The 23,149-nt window shown below is 42.9% G+C and overlaps 2 protein-coding genes across 3 annotated transcripts in view; both read left to right on the forward strand.

Moving 5' to 3' along the window:
- Positions 1-6,682, forward strand: part of LOC139561637 (low affinity immunoglobulin gamma Fc region receptor II-b-like) — a 286,052-nt gene extending 279,370 nt beyond the window's left edge. For both annotated transcript variants that reach the window (XM_071378871.1, XM_071378876.1), the window contains one exon: positions 6,418-6,682. In XM_071378871.1, coding sequence (XP_071234972.1) covers positions 6,418-6,469 — 52 coding nt within the window. In that variant the 3' untranslated portion in view covers positions 6,470-6,682. The remainder of the gene's footprint in view (positions 1-6,417) is intronic.
- LOC139561632 (Fc receptor-like protein 5) overlaps positions 1-23,149 on the forward strand; it is a gene marked incomplete in the record, with an annotated part of 1,233,720 nt that overhangs the window by 222,751 nt on the left and 987,820 nt on the right.

Consider the following 23,149-nt stretch of genomic DNA (forward strand, 5'->3'; position numbering starts at 1 on the left):
TGATGCTCTGATCTGGTGGCTGACATTTAAACAGTATAACATGATTCTCTGGTCTGGTGGCTGACATTTAAACAGTATAACATGATGCTCTGGTCTGGTGGCTGACATTTAAACAGTATAACATGATGCTCTGGTCTGGTGGCTGACATTTAAACAGTATAACATGATGCTCTGGTCTGGTGGCTGACATTTAAACAGTATAACATGATGCTCTGGTCTGGTGGCTGACATTTAAACAGTATAACATGATGCTCTGGTCTGGTGGCTTACATTTAAACAGTATAACATGATGCTCTGGTCTGGTGGCTGACATTTAAACAGTATAACATGATGCTCTGGTCTGGTGGCTGACATTTAAACAGTATAACATGATGCTCTGATGGCTGACGTTTAAACAGTATAACATGATGCTCTGGTCTGGTGGCTGACATTTAAACAGTATAACATGATACTCTGGTCTGGTGGCTGATATTTAAACAGTATAACATGATACTCTGGTCTGGTGACTGATATTTAACAGTATAACATGATGCTCTGGTCTGGTGGCTGACATTTAAACAGTATAACATGATGCTCTGGTGGCTGATATTTAAACAGTATAACATGATGCTCTGGTCTGGTGGCTGACATTTTAACAGTATAACATGATGCTCTGGTCTGGTGGCTGACATTTAAACAGTATAACATGATGCTTTGTCTGGTGTCTGACATTTAAACAGTATAACATGATGCTCTGGTCTGGTGGCTGACATTTAAACAGTATAACATGATGCTCTGGTCTGGTGGCTGACATTTAAACAGTATAACATGATGCTCTGGTCTGCTGGCTGACATTTTAACAGTATAACATGATGCTCAGGTCTGGTGACTGACATTTAAACAGTATACCATGATGGTCTGGTGGCTGATATTTAAACAGTATAGCATTTTTTAATTTACCTTTATTTAACAAGTCAGTTAAGAACAAATTCTAAACTTTTTAATGAACAGTCGACTTTCTGTTTTTATTTTACCCATACTTAACTCGGCAAGTCAGTTAAGAACATATTCTTATTGTCAATGACGGCCTAGGAACAGGGTTAACTGCCTTGTTCAGTGGCAGAATGACAGATTTTCACCTCGGGGATTCGATCTTGCAACCTTTCAGCTACTAGTCCAACGCTCCAACCACTAGGCTACCCCGCATGATGCACTGGTGGCTGAGATTGAAACATGATGCTCAAAATAACCAAAGTCACCAAAACACACACGCAGACACACAAAAACACACATACACAGCCTCACCCAAAGACACAGGCACACAGTCACACATAAACACAAAATGTGTATGTGTGTTTTTGTGTGTCTGCGTGTGTGTTTTGGTGACTTTGGTCATTCGAGACGTGTAGTTCACTTGTCATTCCAATCTCCTTTGCATTAGCATAGCCTCTTCTGTAGCCTGTCAACTATGTGTCTGTCTATCCCTGTTCTCTCCTCTCTGCACAGACCATACAAACGCTTCACACCGCGTGGCCGCGGCCACCCTAACCTGGTGGTCCCAGCGCGCACGACCCACGTGGAGTTCCAGGTCTCCGGCAGCCTCTGGAACTGCCGATCTGCGGCCAACAAGGCAGAGTTCATCTCAGCCTATGCTTCCCTCCAGTCCCTCGACTTCTTGGCACTGACGGAAACATGGATCACCACAGATAACACTGCTACTCCTACTGCTCTCTCTTCGTCCGCCCACGTGTTCTCGCACACCCCGAGAGCTTCTGGTCAGCGGGGTGGTGGCACCGGGATCCTCATCTCTCCCAAGTGGTCATTCTCTCTTTCTCCCCTTACCCATCTGTTTATCGCCTCCTTTGAATTCCATGCTGTCACAGTTACCAGCCCTTTCAAGCTTAACCTTTTGTCAATAGGGGGAGCTGTTAGCATTATTTTTTTTTTTACATTTCCAAATTAAACTGCCTCGTACTCAATTCTTGATCGTACAATATGCATATTATTGTTATTATTGGATAGAAAACAGTCTATAGTTTCTATAGGAGTTGAACATCCTTATCATTTATCGCCCTCCAGGTTCCCTCGGAGAGTTCATCAATGAGCTTGATGCCTTGATAAGCTCCTTTCCTGAGGACGGCTCACCTCTCACAGTTCTGGGCGACTTTAACCTCCCCACGTCTACCTTTGACTCTTTCCTCTCTGCCTCCTTCTTTCCACTCCTCTCCTCTTTTGACCTCACCCTCTCACCTTCCCCCCCTACTCACAAGGCAGGCAATACGCTTGACCTCATCTTTACTAGATGCTGTTCTTCCACTAACCTCATTGGAACTCCCCTCCAAGTCTCCGACCACTACCTTGTATCCTTTTCCCTCTCGCTCTCATCCAACACTTCCCACACTGCCCCTACTCGGATGGTATCGCGCCATCCCAACCTTCGCTCTCTCTCCCCCGCTACTCTCTCCTCTTCCATCCTATCATCTCTTCCCTCTGCTCAAACCTTCTCCAACCTATCTCCTGATTCTGCCTCCTCAACCCTCCTCTCCTCCCTTTCTGCATCCTTTGACTCTCTATGTCCCCTATCCTCCAGGCCGGCTCGGTCCTCCCCTCCCGCTCCGTGGCTCGACGACTCATTGCGAGCTCACAGAACAGGGCTCCGGGCAGCCGAGCGGAAATGGAGGAAAACTCGCCTCCCTGCGGACCTGGCATCCTTTCACTCCCTCCTCTCTACATTTTCCTCTTCTGTCTCTGCTGCTAAAGCCACTTTCTACCACTCTAAATTCCAAGCATCTGCCTCTAACCCTAGGAAGCTCTTTGCCACCTTCTCCTCCCTCCTGAATCCTCCTCCCCCTCCCCTCCCCTCCTCCCTCTCTGCAGATGACTTCGTCAACCATTTTGAAAAGAAGGTCGACGACATCCGATCCTCGTTTGCTAAGTCAAACGACACCGCTGGTTCTGCTCACACTGCCCTACCCTGTGCTCTGACCTCTTTCTCCCCTCTCTCTCCAGATGAAATCTCGCGTCTTGTGACGGCCGGCCGCCCAACAACCTGCCCGCTTGACCCTATCCCCTCCTCTCTTCTCCAGACCATTTCCGGAGACCTTCTCCCTTACCTCACCTCGCTCATCAACTCATCCCTGACCGCTGGCTACGTCCCTTCCGTCTTCAAGAGAGCGAGAGTTGCACCCCTTCTGAAAAAACCTACACTCGATCCCTCCGATGTCAACAACTACAGACCAGTATCCCTTCTTTCTTTTCTCTCCAAAACTCTTGAACGTGCCGTCCTTGGCCAGCTCTCCTGCTATCTCTCTCAGAATGACCTTCTTGATCCAAATCAGTCAGGTTTCAAGACTAGTCATTCAACTGAGACTGCTCTTCTCTGTATCACGGAGGCGCTCCGCACTGCTAAAGCTAACTCTCTCTCCTCTGCTCTCATCCTTCTAGACCTATCGGCTGCCTTCGATACTGTGAACCATCAGATCCTCCTCTCCACCCTCTCCGAGTTGGGCATCTCCGGCGCGGCCCACGCTTGGATTGCGTCCTACCTGACAGGTCGCTCCTACCAGGTGGCGTGGCGAGAATCTGTCTCCTCACCACATGCTCTCACCACTGGTGTCCCCCAGGGCTCTGTTCTAGGCCCTCTCCTATTCTCGCTATACACCAAGTCACTTGGCTCTGTCATAACCTCACATGGTCTCTCCTATCATTGCTATGCAGACGACACACAATTAATCTTCTCCTTTCCCCCTTCTGATGACCAGGTGGCGAATCGCATCTCTGCATGTCTGGCAGACATATCAGTGTGGATGACGGATCACCACCTCAAGCTGCACCTCGGCAAGACGGAGCTGCTCTTCCTCCCGGGGAAGGACTGCCCGTTCCATGATCTCGCCATCACGGTTGACAACTCCATTGTGTCCTCCTCCCAGAGCGCTAAGAACCTTGGCGTGATCCTGGACAACACCCTGTCGTTCTCAACTAACATCAAGGCGGTGGCCCGTTCCTGTAGGTTCATGCTCTACAACATCCGCAGAGTACGACCCTGCCTCACACAGGAAGCGGCGCAGGTCCTAATCCAGGCACTTGTCATCTCCCGTCTGGATTACTGCAACTCGCTGTTGGCTGGGCTCCCTGCCTGTGCCATTAAACCCCTACAACTCATCCAGAACGCCGCAGCCCGTCTGGTGTTCAACCTTCCCAAGTTCTCTCACGTCACCCCGCTCCTCCGCTCTCTCCACTGGCTTCCAGTTGAAGCTCGCATCCGCTACAAGACCATGGTGCTTGCCTACGGAGCTGTGAGGGGAACGGCACCTCCGTACCTTCAGGCTCTGATCAGGCCCTACACCCAAACAAGGGCACTGCGTTCATCCACCTCTGGCCTGCTCGCCTCCCTACCACTGAGGAAGTACAGTTCCCGCTCAGCCCAGTCAAAACTGTTCGCTGCTCTGGCCCCCCAATGGTGGAACAAACTCCCTCACGACGCCAGGACAGCGGAGTCAATCACCACCTTCCGGAGACACCTGAAACCCCACCTCTTTAAGGAATACCTAGGATAGGATAAAGTAATCCTTCTGACCCCCCCCCCCCCCCCTTAAAAGATTTAGATGCACTATTGTAAAGTGGCTGTTCCACTGGATGTCATAAGGTGAATGCACCAATTTGTAAGTCGCTCTGGATAAGAGCGTCTGCTAAATGACTTAAATGTAAATGTAAATAACTCCTTTTTTCTAAACAGGTAACTTCCACAAAGCTGTGAATGATCTGAGGGCCTTCTATGCCATCAAAAGGAACATGAAATTCGACATTCCAATTATGATAAAAATACTTGAATAAGTTATAGAACCCATTGACATTCAAGTTTGTGAGGTCTGCGGTCTGATAGTTCACTTAATGGGACAAACACAAAACTGAGACTCTGCATGCAGAATTGTGCAAAAATATCCTCTGTGTACCGATACCCGTTAATTATCAAAATACAGAAAAGAGCCATTACAACCACCTAAAATGAAGCGATTCCCAAACCTTCCATAACAAATCCATCCCCTAAAGAGAGATGAACCTGGAGAAGAGTCCCCTAAGCAAGCTGGTCCTGGGGCTCTGTTCACAAACACAAACAGAGCCCCAGGACAGCAACACAAACAGACCCAACCAAATCATGAGAAAACAAAAAATATAATTACTTGACACATTAGAAAGAATTAACAATAAAACTGAGAAAATTTTGGCCCTAAACAGAGAGTACACAGTGGCAGAATACCTGACCACTGTGACCAACACAAATTTTGACTATGTACAGACTCAATGAGCCTTGCCATCGAGAAAGCTGTAGGCAGACCTGGCTCTCAAAAGAAGACAAGCTATGTGCACATGACCCACAAAATCAGGTGGAAACTGAGCTGCACTTCCTAACCTCCTGCCAAATGTATGGCCATATTAGAGACACATATTTCCCTCAGATTACACAGATCCACAAAGAATTCGAAAAAAACAAATCCAATTTTGAATAACTCCCATATCTATTGGATGAAATACCACAGTGTGCCGTCACAGCAGCAAGATTTGTGACCTGTTGCCACAAGAAAAGGGCAACCAGTGAAGAACAAACACCATTGTAAATACAACCCATATTTATGTTTACTTATTTTCCCTTTTATACTTTAACTATTTGCACATCATTACAACAGTGTATATATACATAATATGACATTGGCAATGCAAACACATGTTTCCCAAACCCTAATAAAGCCCTTTGAAATTGAATTGAATTGAGAGATGAGAGATGAGAGGGAGAGAGAGAGAGAGAGAGAGAGAGAGAGAGAGAAAGACTGACTGACTGAAGGATGTGAAAGGCATTTGACATTTAAACAGTATAACATGATGATTCACACCACCAGTACACAGACAAATAAACTTATCAGAACAGTAGATCTGTGGCTGTGTCTGTTTGAGGTTGTACAGACATGTATTCATGTACCTCCTTCTTTCTGCCCCCCCCCCCCTCCTCCCCCCTCCTCTTTGTTGTCTACAGGGTCTATTTTAGTCTCTATGGTAACCTACGTATTCGGTATGATGTACATTCAGAGTTCTAAACACTTAAAACACCAGTCAAACACCTGGTTGAATCAGTCATTATAATTGGACTGTATGTTGGGGTGTATAAATGTATCTAACTACACATTAAACACTGACACCTGTTGGGGTGTATAAATGTATCTAACTACACATTAAACACTGAGACCTGTTGGGGTGTATAAATGTATCTAACTACACATTAAACACTGAGGCCTGTTGGGTGTATAAATGTATCTAACTACACATTAAACACTGAGACCTGTTGGGGTGTATAACTGTTCCAGTGGTGTTGGAGGTCTTCACTGCAGTAGACTGGATCAGCTCCTCTGTCCCTCACTCATCTCTCTCTCCTCTCTCTTTACCTAGTGACCCTGTTCATCAGAACGTCATGGTGGATGGAAAAAGATGCTCTCTTTAGCAGCGGTGAATAACCACAACCCTGTCAGTCCATCTCTTTACTTCTCCTTTCTCTTATCTTCTCTCTCAATCCTTCCCTTTTCACACCAACACACTTATCTTTAGACGCTGCAGCCTTAACCTCCATCAACAGCATCAGCAACAGAGAGGTGTGAAGTTTCCACAACAGAGTTAGAGTCAGTTTATCATGTACTTCTCTTTAGACGCTGCAGCCTTGACCATCAACAGAGTAACAGTCAGTTTATCATGAGAACATACAGACACCACTGACTGGAACTATCAACAACAAGAGTTAGTTTGTCATGAGAACATACAGACACCACTGACTGGAACTATCAACAACAAGAGTTAGTTTATCATGAGAACATCCAGACACCACTGACTGGAACTATCAACAACAAGAGTTAGTTTATCATGAGAACATACAGACACCACTGACTGGAACTATCAACAACAAGAGTTAGTTTATCATGAGAACATACAGACACCACTGACTGGAACTATCAACAACAAGAGATAGTTTATCATGAGAACATACAGACACCACTGACTGGAACTATCAACAACAAGAGTTAGTTTATCATGAGAACATACAGACACCACTGACTGGAACTATCAACAACAAGAGTTAGTTTATCATGAGAACATACAGACACCACTGACTGGAACTATCAACAACAAGAGTTAGTTTATCATGAGAACATACAGACACCACTGACTGGAACCATCAACAACAAGAGTTAGTTTATCATGAGAACATACAGACACCACTGACTGGAACTATCAACAACAAGAGTTAGTTTATCATGAGAACATACAGACACCACTGACTGGAACCATCAACAACAATAGTTAGTTTATCATGAGAACATACAGACACCACTGACTGGAACTATCAACAACAAGAGTTAGTTTATCATGAGAACATATAGACACCACTGACTGGAACTATCAACAACAAGAGTTAGTTGTACATGAGAACATATAGACACCACTGACTGGAACTATCAACAACAAGAGTTAGTTTATCATGAGAACATACAGACACCACTGACTGGAACTATCAACAACAAGAGTTAGTTTATCATGAGAACATATAGACACCACTGACTGGAACTATCAACAACAAGAGTTAGTTTATCATGAGAACATACAGACACCACTGACTGGAACTATCAACAACAAGAGTTAGTTTATCATGAGAACATACAGACACCACTGACTGGAACCAGCTGACAGTATCAGTTGTAAAGGCTTCATTACTACCAACAGAAGGAAGGTTGTAGTCAAGAGGATGATCATCAACAGAGTTAGTTAGTTGCATGTACTTTATTTAACAAGTCAGTTAAAAACAAATTTGTATTTTCAATGATGGAACAGTCATTGGCTGAAGGACAGATTTTTACCTCATCAGGGTATTCGATCTTGCAACCTTTCGGTACACTGGTAACCACTAGGCCCCCTGCTGCCCCTTGTTTTAAGACTCTGCAGCCTCCATCAACAGAGTTCACAACAAATACTCATTTACAACTGTGACCTGGCCAAGATAAAGCAAAGCAGTGCGACAAAAACAACAACACAGAGTTACACATGGAGTAATCAAACGTACAGTCAATAACACAATATAAAAAGTCTATATACAGTGTATATAAACAGCAAATTTGTAAGAAGTAAGATTAGGGAGGTAATAAATAGGCAATAAATTGGCCATATTGGCAAAATAATTATAATTTAGCATTAAACACTGGAGTGATAGAGGTGCAGATGATGATGTGCAAGTAGAGATACTGGGGTGCAGAAGAGCAAAAATAAATAACAATATGGGGATGAGGTAGTTGGATGAGTTATTTACAGATGGGCTGTGTACAGGTGCAGTGATCTGTGAGCTGCTCTGACAGCTGGTGCTTAAAGCTAGAGAGGGAGATATGAGTCTCCAGCTTCAGAGATTTTTGTAGTTCGTTCGTCATTGGCAGCAGAGAACTGGAAGGAAAGACGACCAAAGTAGGAATTGGCTTTGAGGGTGACCAGAGAGATATACCTGCTGGAGCGTGTGCTACGGGTGGATGTTGCTATGGTGACCAGTGAGCTGAGATAAGGCGGGGCTTTACCTAGCAGAGACTTCTAGATGACCTGGAGCCAGTGGGTTTGGCAACAAATATGAAGCGAGGGCCAGCCAACGAGAGCATACAGGTCGCAGTGGTGGGTAGTATATGGGGCTTTGGTGACAAAACGGATGGCACTGTGATAGACTGCATTAAATTTGCTGAGTAGAGTGTCGGGGGCTATTTTGTAAATGACATCGCTAAAGTCAAGGATCGGTAAGATAGTCAGTTTTACGAGGGTATGCTTAGCAGCATGAGTGAAGGAGGCTTTGTTGCGAAATAGGAAGCAGATTCTAGATTTAATTTTGGATTGGAGATGCTTAATGTGAGTCTGGAAGGAGAGTTTACAGTCTAACGAGACACCTAGGTATTTGTCATTGTCCACATATTCTAAGTCAGAACCGTCCAGAGTAGGGATGCTGGATGGGCGGGCGGGTGCGGGCAGCGAACGGTTGAAAAGCATGCATTTGGTTTTTACTAGCATTCAAAAGCAGTTGGAGGCCACGGAAGGAGAGTTGTATGTCATTGAAGCTCGTCTGGAGGTTAGTTAAAAGAAGGGCCATAGGTATACAGAATGGTGTCGTCTGCGTAGAGGTGAATCAGAGAATCACCAGCAGCAAGAGCGACATCGTTGATATATACAGAGAAAAGAGTTGGCCCGAGAATTGAACCCTGTGGCACCCCCATAGAGATTACCAGAGGTCTGGACAACAGGCCCTTCGATTTGACACACTGAACTCTATCAGAGAAGTTGTTGGTGAACCAGGCGAGGCAATCATTTGAGAAACCAAGGCAGTTGAGTCTACCGATAAGAATGTGGTGATTGACAGGGTCGAAAACCTTGACCAGGTCGATGAATACGGCTGCACAGTAATGTCTCTTATCGATGGCGGTTATGATGAAGTTTAGAACCTTGAGCGTGGCTGAGGTGCACCCATGACCAGCTCTGAAACCAGATTGCATAGCGGAGAAGATATGGTGGAATTCGAAATGGTCAGTGATCTGTTTGTTAACCTGTTGGGGATGAGGGCGCTGTTGTGGCTATTTATGCTAATCGTGTAATTTTTTGAAACGGCTTCCCACAAAGTTCTTGATCGTACAATATGCATATTATTATTATTATTGGATAGAAAACAGTCTATAGTTTCTATAGGAGTTGAAATTTTGTCTCTAAGTGGAACAGAGCCCATTCTACAGCAATTTCCCTGACATGGAGTCAGATTCCAGAAATTTTGGCCACTGGTCTGGAGTCAGTTAAAAGGCCACTGTTATTGCTATGACTATACGGACACTGCTTACGTCTTCCCCTGGATGTCTTTACGTGATGACGATTTGAATCGTGTCGATTGCGCGTTCACAGGCACTATAAATTAAAAAACCCTGAGGCTAATCAGTCTTTCCTTGCTGCGTAACGCGCGTGCTGGACACCGACCCGCTCCTGTTCCAAGCGTTAGTTTAGCCTGTTATATTTCTCCGGTCATCTTTTCACTCGTTATAGGAGTTAAAAACATCATAAGGTAGTTAATTTAAAGCGTTTTATAGCAATTTATATCCGTTTAGTGCGATTTTGGGACATTTATTTTTGCAACGATGTGAAAAGTTGGGCACGCTTTTCAGTTCATCCCGAACGCAGTTGACATTTCCACATGGCAAGAGGACAGCTTTCCACCAAAAGACGATTTCTCCCAAGAAAGGATCCTTTGCCCAAGATACTGATGGAAGAACAGCTCAAGGTAGGACATTTTTATTATGATAAATCGTGTTTCTGTCGAAACATTTTAGTGGCTTCGGACGCCATGTTTTTTGACGTAGCATCGCTTGGCGCAAGCTGTATTGAAAAGTAAGGATAATTTAAAAAATGTAATTCCGCGATTGTATTAAGAATTAAATTGTCTATCAATCCCTGTCCACCCTATATTTTTTAGTCACGTTTATGAGTATTTATGTATAAGAGTAGATCACTGTCTAAGTGGCGCACAGACTTTTTCTGACCAGCTGAGCTACATTCCACATTGTCTAACCATGATTTTGGTGGCTAAATATAAACATTTTCGATCAAACTCTATATGGATTGTGTAATATGATGTTACAGGAGTGTCATCTGAAGAATTCTGAGAAGGTTAGTGAAAAAATTAATATATTTTGGCGATGTTTACTTTTATCGCTCACTTTGGCTAGAATCAATGCTGGGCTGCTATGTGCTATGTGCTATGCTAATATAACGATTTATTGTGTTTTCGCTGTAAGACACTTAGAAAATCTGAAATATTGTCTGTATTCACAGGATCTGTGTCTTTCGATTCGTGTATGCTGTGTATTTTTACGAAATGTTTGATGATTAGTAAGTAGGTAAACACGTTGCTCTAAGTAGTTTGTCTATTCCATTTGTGACGGTGGGTGCAATTGTAACCGATGCCATCTACCTGAAATATGCACTTTTTTCTAACAAAACCTATCCCATACCATAAATATGTTATCAGACTGTCATCTGATTAGTTTTTTTCTTGGTTAGGGGCTATAAATATCTTAGTTTAGCCGAATTGGTGATAGCTACTGGTGTTGGTGGACAAATAAAAGATGGTGGATTATGCTAATGTGTTTTTAGGTGCTAATGTGTACATCTTTACATATTGTGTCTTCCCTGTAAAACATTTAAAAAATCGGACATGTTGACTGGATTCACAAGATCTGCGTCTTTCATTAGCTGTATTGGACTTTAATGTGTGAAAGTTAAATATTTAAAAAAAATATTTTTTTTGAATTTCGCGGCACTGGTTTTTCAGTGGGGGTGGGGGGGGAGTGCCGCTAGCGCCACTCTCATCCTAGACAGGTTAACTTGGCTTTCGAAGACTTTAGAAAGGTAGGGCAGGATGGGTATAGGTCTGTAACAGTTTGGGTCTAGAGTGTCTCTCCCTTTGACGAGGGGGATGACCGCGGCCGCTTTCCAATCTTTAGGGATTTCAGATGATACGAAAGAGAGGTTGAACAGGCTAGTAATAGGGGTTGCAACAATTGTGGCGGATAATTTTTGAAAGAAAGGGAGGGTCCAGATTTTTCAGTCCATTCAGAACATCAGCTATCTGGATTTGGGTGAAGGAGAAGCGGGGGGGTCTTGGGCAAGTTGCTATGGGGGGTGCAGAGCTGTTGGCCGGGGTTGGGGTAGCCAGGTGGAAAGCATGGCCAACTGTTGAAAAATGCTTATTGAAATGTTCGATTATCGTGGATTTATCGGTGGTGACAGTGTTTCCTAGCCTCAGTGCAGTGGGCAGCTGGGAGGAGGTGCTCTTATTCTCCATGGACTTTAAAGTGTCCCAAAACTTTTTTGGAATTTGTGCTACAGGATGCACATTTCTGTTTGAAAAACGCAGGCAATAAGGCAGTAATTGCTGAGGTCCTGGATGAAGACAGCAGAGGTATATTTAGAGGGCAAGTTGGTCAGGATGATATCTATCAGTGTTTATGGATGTGGGGTTGTACCTGGTAGGTTCATTGTGTGAGATCATCAAGCTTAGATTGTAGGATGGCCGGGGTGATAAGCATGTCCCAGTTTCGGTCACCTAACAGTACGAACTCTGAAGATAAATGGGGGGCAATCAATTTGCATTTGGAGTCCAGGGCACAACTGGGGGACTGAGGGGGGTCTATAGCAAGCGGCAACAGTGAGAGACTTGTTTCTGGAAAGGTGGATTTTTAGAAGTAGAAGCTCAAACTGTTTGGGCACAGACTTAGATAGTAATACAGAACTCTGCAGACTATCTCTGCAGTAGATTGCAACACCGGCAGTTCTATCTTGTCGGAAAATGTTATAGTTAGGGATGGAGATTTCAGGGTTTTTGGTGGTCTTCCTAAGCCAGGATTCAGACACGGGTAAGACATCCGGGTTGGCAGAGTGTGCTAAAGCAGTGAATAAAACAAACTTTAGGAGTAGGCTTCTTATGTTAACATGCATGAAACCAAGGCTTTTACGGTTACAGAAGTCAACAAATGAGAGCACCTGGGGAGTAGGAGTGGAGCTAGGCACTGCAGGGCCTGGATTAACCTCTACATCACCAGAGGAACAGAGGAGAAGTAGGATAAGGGTACGGCTAAAGGCTATAAGATCTGGTCGTCTAGTGCGTTGGGAACAGAGAATGAAAGGAGCAGATTTCTGGGCGTGGTAGAATAGATTCCGGGCATAATGTACATACGGTATGGTAGGATGTGAGTACAGTGGAGGTAAACCTAAGCATTGAGTGACAATGAGAGAGGTTTAATCTCTAGTGGGACCAGTTAAGCCAGGTGAGGTCTCTGCATGTGTAGGGAGCTAAAAACAGCTAACAAAAAGAGCTAAGTAAGGCAAGGTGAGCGGGACTGAGGTCTCTACAGTGAAATAAAACAACAAGGATTAGCCGACTAGCTGACATTAGAGAGAGGCATAAAGCAGTCACAGGTGTTGATCGGGAGAGCTAAGACAATAACGGGTAAATGGCGATGAACGGGCAGAGCGGGTCAGTTAGGTACATACAGGACCTGAGTTCAAGGCTGGGGTCAACAGGTAAACAAAATGAGGTAGCGTGTTATTGAAACAGTCATCTGCTGTGTAGCCGAGTGATCATAGCTGTCCAAAGAACAGCAGTAGGTGAGTCAGGGAGCCATTCAGTAGTCAGTCCTACGCTAGGCGAGTGGGAGACAGCGCTTAGAAAGCTAGCGGGGCGGGGCAAGAAGATGGGTCTTCGGTGATATCGCAACGGAAAAGCCTGTTGAGACCACATCGGACGGTTACGTCGGCAGACCAGTCGTGATGGATCAGCGGGGCTCCGCGTCGACAACAAAGGGTCCAGGCCAATTGGCAAAAGAGGTATTGTAGCCCTATAATTAGCTGGTAACGCCATTCCGTACAAATGTGCGCAACCATGACATTCAAACGAGGCTGCAAAGAAAACTGTGTGTTAAAATCTGAGGTGTGAACTACGTTTCTATTCATGCATTGATTTATAAAAAAATTGACCCCTCTGACGCTGTACGTTTCATCGTGACGTGTCATGGTGTAACGTACAGCACGCATAAAGCAACTCATTCTGTCTTACAGGTGTAGCACTTCTCTTACCGTTTAAAAACAAGAAAGGGACAGGGACAGGGTAAGGGGGGATACCTAGTCATTTTTTGCGTCATCACTGCAAGCTATCAAGACTCTTAAAAGCTTCTGTTTACTTCTGAAGATCACTTTAGCCCCGCCCAAAAAACACGATTAAATTTCGACACAAACCTTTCAAATAGGTATGTAATGACACGTTATGTAAACTCTTTATAGTGTTTTATTTACATTTTAGAGGCGATAAGGTGATACGTTGGACAGATCGAGTGAAAAAAGCAGTTTCCCCACACGACATCTTTCCTTCTCACTATCACGCAGTAGGTTTAGCTTCCCCACCCGCCATTTAAAAAAAAAGACCCGACTCATTGCCTTCTTGAATTATGCATAGATGGGCATCATGAAGGTCTCGTCACTGATTTTGTTGGAAAGGGGAGAAATTGTGTTTTACATTAGTATTGATATTACAGTTGATCTGGAAGTATTATGTTTTTTTGGTGCAAAAATAAGGTAAATTGTATGGACCAGCGCGATGTACAAAAGTGAGTGAGTTTACGTTGTATGGCTCGTGGCTAGCTCAAGGCTAACTGGTGCTTGCTTCGGGACAGAGGCGTTAGCCAGGAGTGACCACAGTCAGTAGCAGCTAGCTAGCTGTGGTGATCTGGTGTAATGATCCAGAGCGGCAGGAATCCGATGATGTGGTAGAGAGAAGCAGTGCGATATGCTCTAGGTTGATATTGCGCTTTGCAGACTGGCATGTATTGTCCGAGCTTAAAGGTGAAGACTGCTAGCCGTGGCTAACAAAGACTAGTATTCACTGGATCCATCTCCCTCTGTTCTCTCTTCCTCTTCGTCACACTGGTGCACAGCAACTGAGACTGGCTGGGAGCCCAACAAAGAGGGTCTTTAACACACACACAGGGCCTTTCAACCAGACTGCGCCTGTGCCAGTACAGATTAATTTTGTATCACTCAGAAAGATGGCAGGAATATGAGCATTTGTGATTCCAGACTTTTTTGTTATGATACTTCCTGACAGAAATTCCAGTTATAGGGAATAAAAAAATAGCAGATATGTATCTCATTGGCGGGTTGCAGGAAAGTATATGTAGTTCATAGATAGAAAGAGAGATTAAAATGTGTACAAGAAAAAAATACACGGGATAAGACACAGGATAGGACAAAGACAAACACAACACACGACCGACTGCTATGCCATCTTGACACCACTGACTGGAACTATCAACAACAAGAGTTAGTTTATCATGAGCACATACAGACACCACTCTCTGGAACTATCATCTATCAAACTTCCTAGACCTAGCTTCCTAGACACATCGTGGTTCCATGTGTTGTAGCCTGAGTTGTCCACTAGATCGCAGTGCTCCATGTGTTGTATCCTGATTTGTCCACTAGATGGCAGTGTTCCATGTGTTGTATCCTGATTTGTCCACTAGATGGCAGTGCTCCATGTGTTTGTAACGGATGTGAAATGGCTAGCTAGTTAGCGGTGGTGCGCGCTAATAGCCTTTCAATCGGTGACGTCACTTGCTCTGAGACCTTGAAGTAGTAGTTCCCCTTGCTCTGGCCTTTGTAGAGCGATGGGTAACGGTGCTTCGTGGGTGACTGTTGTTGATGTGTGCAGAAACTCCCTGGTTTGCGACCGGGTCGGAGCGAGGGGACGGACGTAAAGTTAAACTGTTACATGTTGTAATGGTGTAATACTGTACACTGTGATCTATTACATTCCCTGGCTGCAAAAATGGATGAGCCTTTAAATAGAAGTAGTCCCTAACCACAGATCTAGGATCAGATTACTCTACCTACAATTATGACGCCATGCTATCAAATCAAATCAAATGTTATTTGTCAAATGCGCTGAATACAACAGGTGTAGACCTTTACCGTGAAATGTTTACTTACAAGCCTCTAACCAACAATGTAGTTCAAGAAATAGAGCTAAAAATATATTTACTAAATAAAGTAAAGTAATTTTTTATAAAGTAACACAATAACATGACATAACAATAACAGGGCTATATGCAGGGGGTGCCGGTACCGAGTCAATGTGCGGGGGTACAGGTTAGATGAGGTAATTTGTACATGTACAGTTGAAGTCGGAAGTTTACACACACTAAGTTGACTGTGCCTTTAACTTCTCTAGGGTAGGGGGCAGCATTCGGAATTTTGGATGAAATGCATAACCAAATTAAACTGCCTGCATCTCGGGCCCAGAAGATATGATATGCATATAACTGGTAGATTTGGATAGAAAACATTCTAAAGTTTCCAAAACTGTTAAAATAGTGTCTGTGAGTATAACAGAACTGATTTGGCAGGCAAAAACCTGAGAAAAATCCATTCAGGAAGTAGTTTTTTTTTTGGTTTTGTAGTTTTCTATTCAATGCCATTACAGTATCCATTGACTTAAGACTCAAATTGCAGTTTCTATGCCTTCCACTAGATGTCAACAGAAAAGTAAAGTAAGTCTGAATGAGTGGACCCTGCCGTGTCACAGAGCTTTTTCCTGCGCAAGACCGAGAGAGTGCGTTTCTTGTTTACATTTTATATTGACGACGTTATTGTCCGGTTGAAATATTATTGATTATTTAGGCTAAAAACAACCTGAGGTTTGAATATAAACATCGTTTGACATGTTTCTATGAACTTTACGGATACAATTTGGATTTTTTTGTCTTCCTGTTTTTAATGCGTTTTAGCCTGTGGATTACTGAAGAAAACGCGCATACAAAACTGAGGTTTTTGGGTATAAAGATACTTTATCGAACAAAAATAACATTTATTGATTAAATGAATGTCTGCTGATTGCAACCAGATCATCAAAGGTAAGGGATTAATTTTATCTCTATTTCTAAATTGTGTAACTGTTCTAGCTGGCTGGCTACTGTTTGTAATGATTTGTTTAGTGGGCTATGTTCTCATAATCGTAATGTATGCTTTCGCCGTAAAGCATTTAAAAAATCTGACACCGTGGTTGGATTCACAAGCAGTTCATCTTTAAACCTATGTAAAATATGTTTTGTTTTCTGAATTTTTATGTATTTCTGTATATGAATTTGGCGCCCACCAGTTTCACTGGCTGTTGAAGAGGTGGGACGCTAACCGTCTCACGTGCCCAAGAGAGGTTAAACACCTTGGAAAATTCCAGAAAATGACGTCATGGCTTTAGAAGCTTCTGACAGGCCATTTGACAACACTTGAGTCAATTGGAGGTGTACCTGTGGATGTATTTCAAGGCCTACCTTCAAACTCAGAGCCTCTTTGCTTGACATCATGGGCAAATCAAAAGAAATCAGCCAAGACCTCAGAAAGAAAATTGTAGACCTTTACAAGTCTGGTTCATCCTTGGGAGCAATTTCCAAACGCCTGAACGTACCACGTTCATCTGTACAAACAATAGTACGCAAGTATAAACACCATGGGATCACGCAGCCGTCATACCGCTCAGGAAGGAGAAGCAAAGGACCTTGTGAAGATGCTGGAGGAAACAGGTACAAAAGTATCTATATCCACAGTAAAACGAGTCCTATATCGACATAACCTGAAAGGTCACTCAGCGAGGAACAAGCCACTGCTCAAAAAACGCCATAAAAAAACAGAGTACGGTTTGTAACTGCACATGCGGACAAAGATTGTACTTTTTGGAGAAATGTCCTCTGGTCTGATGAAACAAAAATAGAACTGTTTTGCCATAATGACCATCGTTATGTTTGGAGGAAAAAGGGGGAGGCTTGCAAGTCGAAGAACACCATCCCAACCGTGAAGCACAGGGGGTGGCAGCATTATGTTGTGGGGGTGCTTTGCGGCAGGAGGGATCGGTGCACTTCACAAATAGTTGGCATCTTGAGGGAGGAATATTATGTGGAAATATTGATGCAACATCTCAAGACATCAGTCAGGAAGTTAAAGCTTGGTCGCTAATGGGTCTTCCATTTACGTTTACATTTAAGTCATTTAGCAGACGCTCTTATCCAGAGCGACTTACAAATTGGAAAGTTCATACATATTCATCCTGGTCCCCCCGTGGGAAATGAACCCACAACCCTGGCGTTGCAAGCGCCATGCTCTACCAACTGAGCCACACGGGACCAAATGGACAATGACCCCAAGCAAACTTCCAAAGTTGTGGCAAAATTGCTTATAACCTTTTGAGGATCTGGGGACCAATGCCAAATGTTATCAGCCTCCTGAGGGGGACAAGCTGTTGTCTTGCCCTCTTCACAGCTGTTGTTGTGTATTTAGACCATGATAGTTTGTTGGTGATGTGGACACTAAGGAACTTGAAACTCTCGACCCGTTCCACTACAGGCCCGTCGATGAAAATGGGGGCCTGTTCGGCCCTCCTTTTCCTGTTGTCCACGATCCTCTCCTTTGTCTTGCTCACATTGAGGGAGATGCTGTTGTCCTGGCACCACACTGCCAGGTCTCTGACCTCCTCCCTATAGGCTGTCTCATCGTTGTCAGTGATCAGGCCTACCACTGTTGTGTTGTCAGAAAACTTAATGATGGTGTTGGAGTCGTGTTTGGCCACACAGTTGTGGGTGAACATGGAGGGGACTAAGCATGCACCCCCTGAGGGGCCCCGGTATGGAGGAACAGCGTAGCAGATGTGTTGTTGCCTACCCTTACCACCTGGGGGTGGCTGGTCAACAAGTCCAGGATCCAGTAGCAGAGGCTATTGTTTAGTCCCAGAGACCAGCTTAGAGATGAGCTTTGTGGGCACTAATACGCTGAACTGTAGTCAATAAATAGCATTCTCACATACTGTAGGTTTTCCTTTTGTCCAGGTGGGAAAGGGCAGTGTGCAGTGCGATTGAGCTTGAGTCATCTGTGGATCTGTTTGGGCAGTATGTGAATTGGAGTTGGTCTAGGGTTTCCAGGATGATGGTGTTGATGTGAGCCATGACCAGCCTTTCAAAGTACTTCATGGCTACCGACGTGAGTGCTACGGGGCGGTAATCATTTAGACAGGTTACCTTCTCTTCTTTGGGCACAGGAACTGTGGTGGTCTGCTTGAAACATGTAGGTATTACAGATTCTGTCAGGGAGAGGTTGAAAATGTCAGTGAAGACACTTACCAGTTGGTCTGCGCATGTTCTGAGTACACGTCCTGGTAATCCATATGGCCCCGCGGTTTTGTGAATGTTGACCTGTTTAAATGTCTTGCTCACATCCTGGTAATCCGTCTGGCCCTGTTTAAAGTTCTTGCTCACATCGGCTACATAGAAACTCCACCTCAAGAATTTTTTTTTATTTTAATTTTTTTTTAACTGCAAAGACGGTGCTCAGCCCCACCTGCCGTGGTTGCCACTGCTTGTAGTCAATGTAATGGTGAAGTTGGCTAGCTAAGCTCCTGCGCATTGGGTCTAATGGTTGTCTCGTGTCGAACTGTGCAGGGCGACAAATCGAAGGCACGTCTTCGATAAAACATTTTTTTTTAACAGAAATTAAAACTTGTCAGTGTCAGAAAATGTGTCAGTTTGTCACTTTCATGAGTTTGGAGTAAAAACATGTTCAACTACTGAAGACATTGACTCTAATCTAGTGGAGTAATAACATGTTCCACTACTGAAGACATTGTCTCTAATCTAGTGGAGTAATAACATGTTCCACTACTGAAGACATTGTCTCTAATCTAGTGGAGTAATAACATGTTCCACTACTCAAGACATTGTCTCTAATCTAGTGGAGTAATAACATGTTCCACTACTGAAGACATTGTCTCTAATCTAGTGGAGTAATAACATGTTCCACTACTGAAGACATTGACTCTAATCTAGTGGAGTAATAACATGTTCCACTACTGAAGACATTGACTCTAATCTAGTGGAGTAATAACATGTTACACTACTGAAGACATTGTCTCTAATCTAGTGGAGTAATAACATGTTCCACTACTGAAGACATTGTCTCTAATCTAGTGGAGTAATAACATGTTCCACTACTGAAGACATTGTCTCTAATCTAGTGGAGTAATAACATGTTACACTACTGAAGACATTGTCTCTAATCTAGTGGAGTAATAACATGTTCCACTACTGAAGACATTGTCTCTAATCTAGGTTGGAGTAATAACATGTTCCACTACTGAAGACATTGTCTCTAATCTAGTGGAGTAATAACATGTTCCACTACTGAAGACATTGTCTCTAATCTAGTGGAGTAATAACATGTTCCACTACTGAAGACATTGTCTCTAATCTAGTGGAGTAATAACATGTTCCACTACTGAAGACATTGTCTCTAATCTAGGTTGGAGTAATAACATGTTCCACTACTGAAGACATTGTCTCTAATCTAGTGGAGTAATAACATGTTCCACTACTGAAGACATTGTCTCTAATCTAGTGGAGTAATAACATGTTCCACTACTGAAGACATTGTCTCTAATCTAGTGGAGTAATAACATGTTCCACTACTGAAGACATTGTCTCTAATCTAGGTTGGAGTAATAACATGTTCCACTACTGAAGACATTGTCTCTAATCTAGGTTGGAGTAATAACATGTTCCACTACTGAAGACATTGTCTCTAATCTAGGTTGGAGTAATAACATGTTCCACTACTGAAGACATTGTCTCTAATCTAGGTTGGAGTAATAACATGTTCCACTACTGAAGACATTGACTCTAATCTAGTGGAGTAATAACATGTTCCACTACTGAAGACATTGTCTCTAATCTAGTGGAGTAATAACATGTTCCACTACTGAAGACATTGACTCTAATCTAGTGGAGTAATAACATGTTCCACTACTGAAGACATTGTCTCTAATCTAGTGGAGTAATAACATGTTCCACTACTGAAGACATTGTCTCTAATCTAGGTTGGAGTAATAACATGTTCCACTACTGAAGACATTGTCTCTAATCTAGGTTGGAGTAATAACATGTTCCACTACTGAAGACATTGTCTCTAATCTAGGTTGGAGTAATAACATGTTCCACTACTGAAGACATTGACTCTAATCTAGTGGAGTAATAACATGTTCCACTACTGAAGACATTGTCTCTAATCTAGTGGAGTAATAACATGTTCCACTACTGAAGACATTGACTCTAATCTAGTGGAGTAATAACATGTTCCACTACTGAAGACATTGTCTCTAATCTAGTGGAGTAATAACATGTTCCACTACTGAAGACATTGTCTCTAATCTAGGTTGGAGTAATAACATGTTCCACTACTGAAGACATTGTCTCTAATCTAGGTTGGAGTAATAACATGTTCCACTACTGAAGACATTGTCTCTAATCTAGGTTGGAGTAATAACATGTTCCACTACTGAAGACATTGTCTCTAATCTAGTGGAGTAATAACATGTTCCACTACTGAAGACATTGTCTCTAATCTAGTGGAGTAATAACATGTTCCACTACTGAAGACATTGTCTCTAATCTAGTGGAGTAATAACATGTTCCACTACTGAAGACATTGTCTCTAATCTAGTGGAGTAATAACATGTTCCACTACTGAAGACATTGACTCTAATCTAGGTTGGAGTAATAACATGTTCCACTACTGAAGACATTGTCTCTAATCTAGGTTGGAGTAATAACATGTTCCACTACTGAAGACATTGTCTCTAATCTAGGTTGGAGTAATAACATGTTCCACTACTGAAGACATTGACTCTAATCTAGTGGAGTAATAACATGTTCCACTACTGAAGACATTGTCTCTAATCTAGTGGAGTAATAACATGTTCCACTACTGAAGACATTGTCTCTAATCTAGTGGAGTAATAACATGTTCCACTACTGAAGACATTGTCTCTAATCTAGTGGAGTAATAACATGTTCCACTACTGTAGACATTGTCTATAATCTAGGTTGGAGTAATAACATGTTCCACTACTGAAGACATTGTCTCTAATCTAGTGGAGTAATAACATGTTCCACTACTGAAGACATTGTCTCTAATCTAGTGGAGTAATAACATGTTCCACTACTGAAGACATTGTCTCTAATCTAGTGGAGTAATAACATGTTCCACTACTGAAGACATTGTCTCTAATCTAGGTTGGAGTAATAACATGTTCCACTACTGAAGACATTGTCTCTAATCTAGGTTGGAGTAATAACATGTTCCACTACTGAAGACATTGTCTCTAATCTAGTGGAGTAATAACATGTTCCACTACTGAAGACATTGTCTCTATTCTAGTGGAGTAATAACATGTTCCACTACTGAAGACATTGTCTCTAATCTAGGTTGGAGTAATAACATGTTCCACTACTGAAGACATTGTCTCTAATCTAGGTTGGAGTAATAACATGTTCCACTACTGAAGACATTGTCTCTAATCTAGGTTGGGCCTTCAGATTTCTAGAAAATGAACAACTCAGGAAGTGTGTTTCACTTCTCTTTGTGACTTCTCTTCTCTTCTCTAACCCCAAACCCCGGCCTGGTCTGAGTGGTCTGTTTCACAAGCGTTCCTTGAAATCTGGCGAAATTGTTCCTCTGGGTTTAGAAATGTCTGGTTGATATTAGCACCACCTGAGAAGATTTGAATCCTAAGCAACTGCCTACACATTGTTCGAAGTATAATAGACCAACATAGCTACCGTTGTTGGACAAAGCTGTGTGCTGGAAGACCTTGGAAGAGCATGGATGGAGTAGACATTGTGGTGTTCATGTAAATGTCCTTTTTTTTCCGGCTTAAGATGAATGCCTACTTCTCACTTAAAACAAGTTTTTTTGTTTGTAATTAGATACCATCTTCCCACAATACCCCACATTGACAAAGTGAAAACTTGTTTTAGAATTGTTTGCAAATTTATTGAAAATTAAATACAGAAATATCTCACACAAGTATTCACACCCCTGAGTCAATACATATTAAAATTACCTTTTACAGCGATTACAGCTGTAAGTCTTTCTGGGTAAGACTCTACGAGCTTTGCACACCTGGATTGGATATTTGTAAATTATTCTTTAAAAAATTCTTCAAGCTCTGTCAAGTTTGGGGTTGACCATTGCTAGACAGCCATTTTCATGTCTGATTTTCAAGATGACAAGTATACCCATAACATTATGCAGCCACCAATTTTACTTTATGCCTTATTGCGAACAGGTGTCACGCCCTGGCCTTAGTATTCTTTGTTTTCTTTATTATTTTAGTTAGGTCAGGGTGTGACATGGGGAATGTTTGTGTTTTGTTGTTTTGGGTGGTTATATGGTAAAGGGGGTGTTGGGTTTAGTGTATGAGTTTGTGTTGAGTGAATGTTTCTAGGTATGTCTATGGTTGAGTGAATGTTTCTAGGTATGTCTATGGTTGAGTGTATGTCTCTAGGTATGTCTATGGTTGAGTGAATGTCTCTAGGTATGTCTATGGTTGAGTGAATGTCTCTAGGTATGTCTATGGTTGAGTGAATGTTTCTAGGTATGTCTATGGTTGAGTGAATGTCTCTAGGTATGTCTATGGTTGAGTGAATGTCTCTAGGTATGTCTATGGTTGAGTGAATGTTTCTAGGTATGTCTATGG

This window comes from Salvelinus alpinus, chromosome 31, assembly GCF_045679555.1.
Source record: "Salvelinus alpinus chromosome 31, SLU_Salpinus.1, whole genome shotgun sequence".
Classification (NCBI taxonomy): domain Eukaryota; kingdom Metazoa; phylum Chordata; class Actinopteri; order Salmoniformes; family Salmonidae; genus Salvelinus; species Salvelinus alpinus.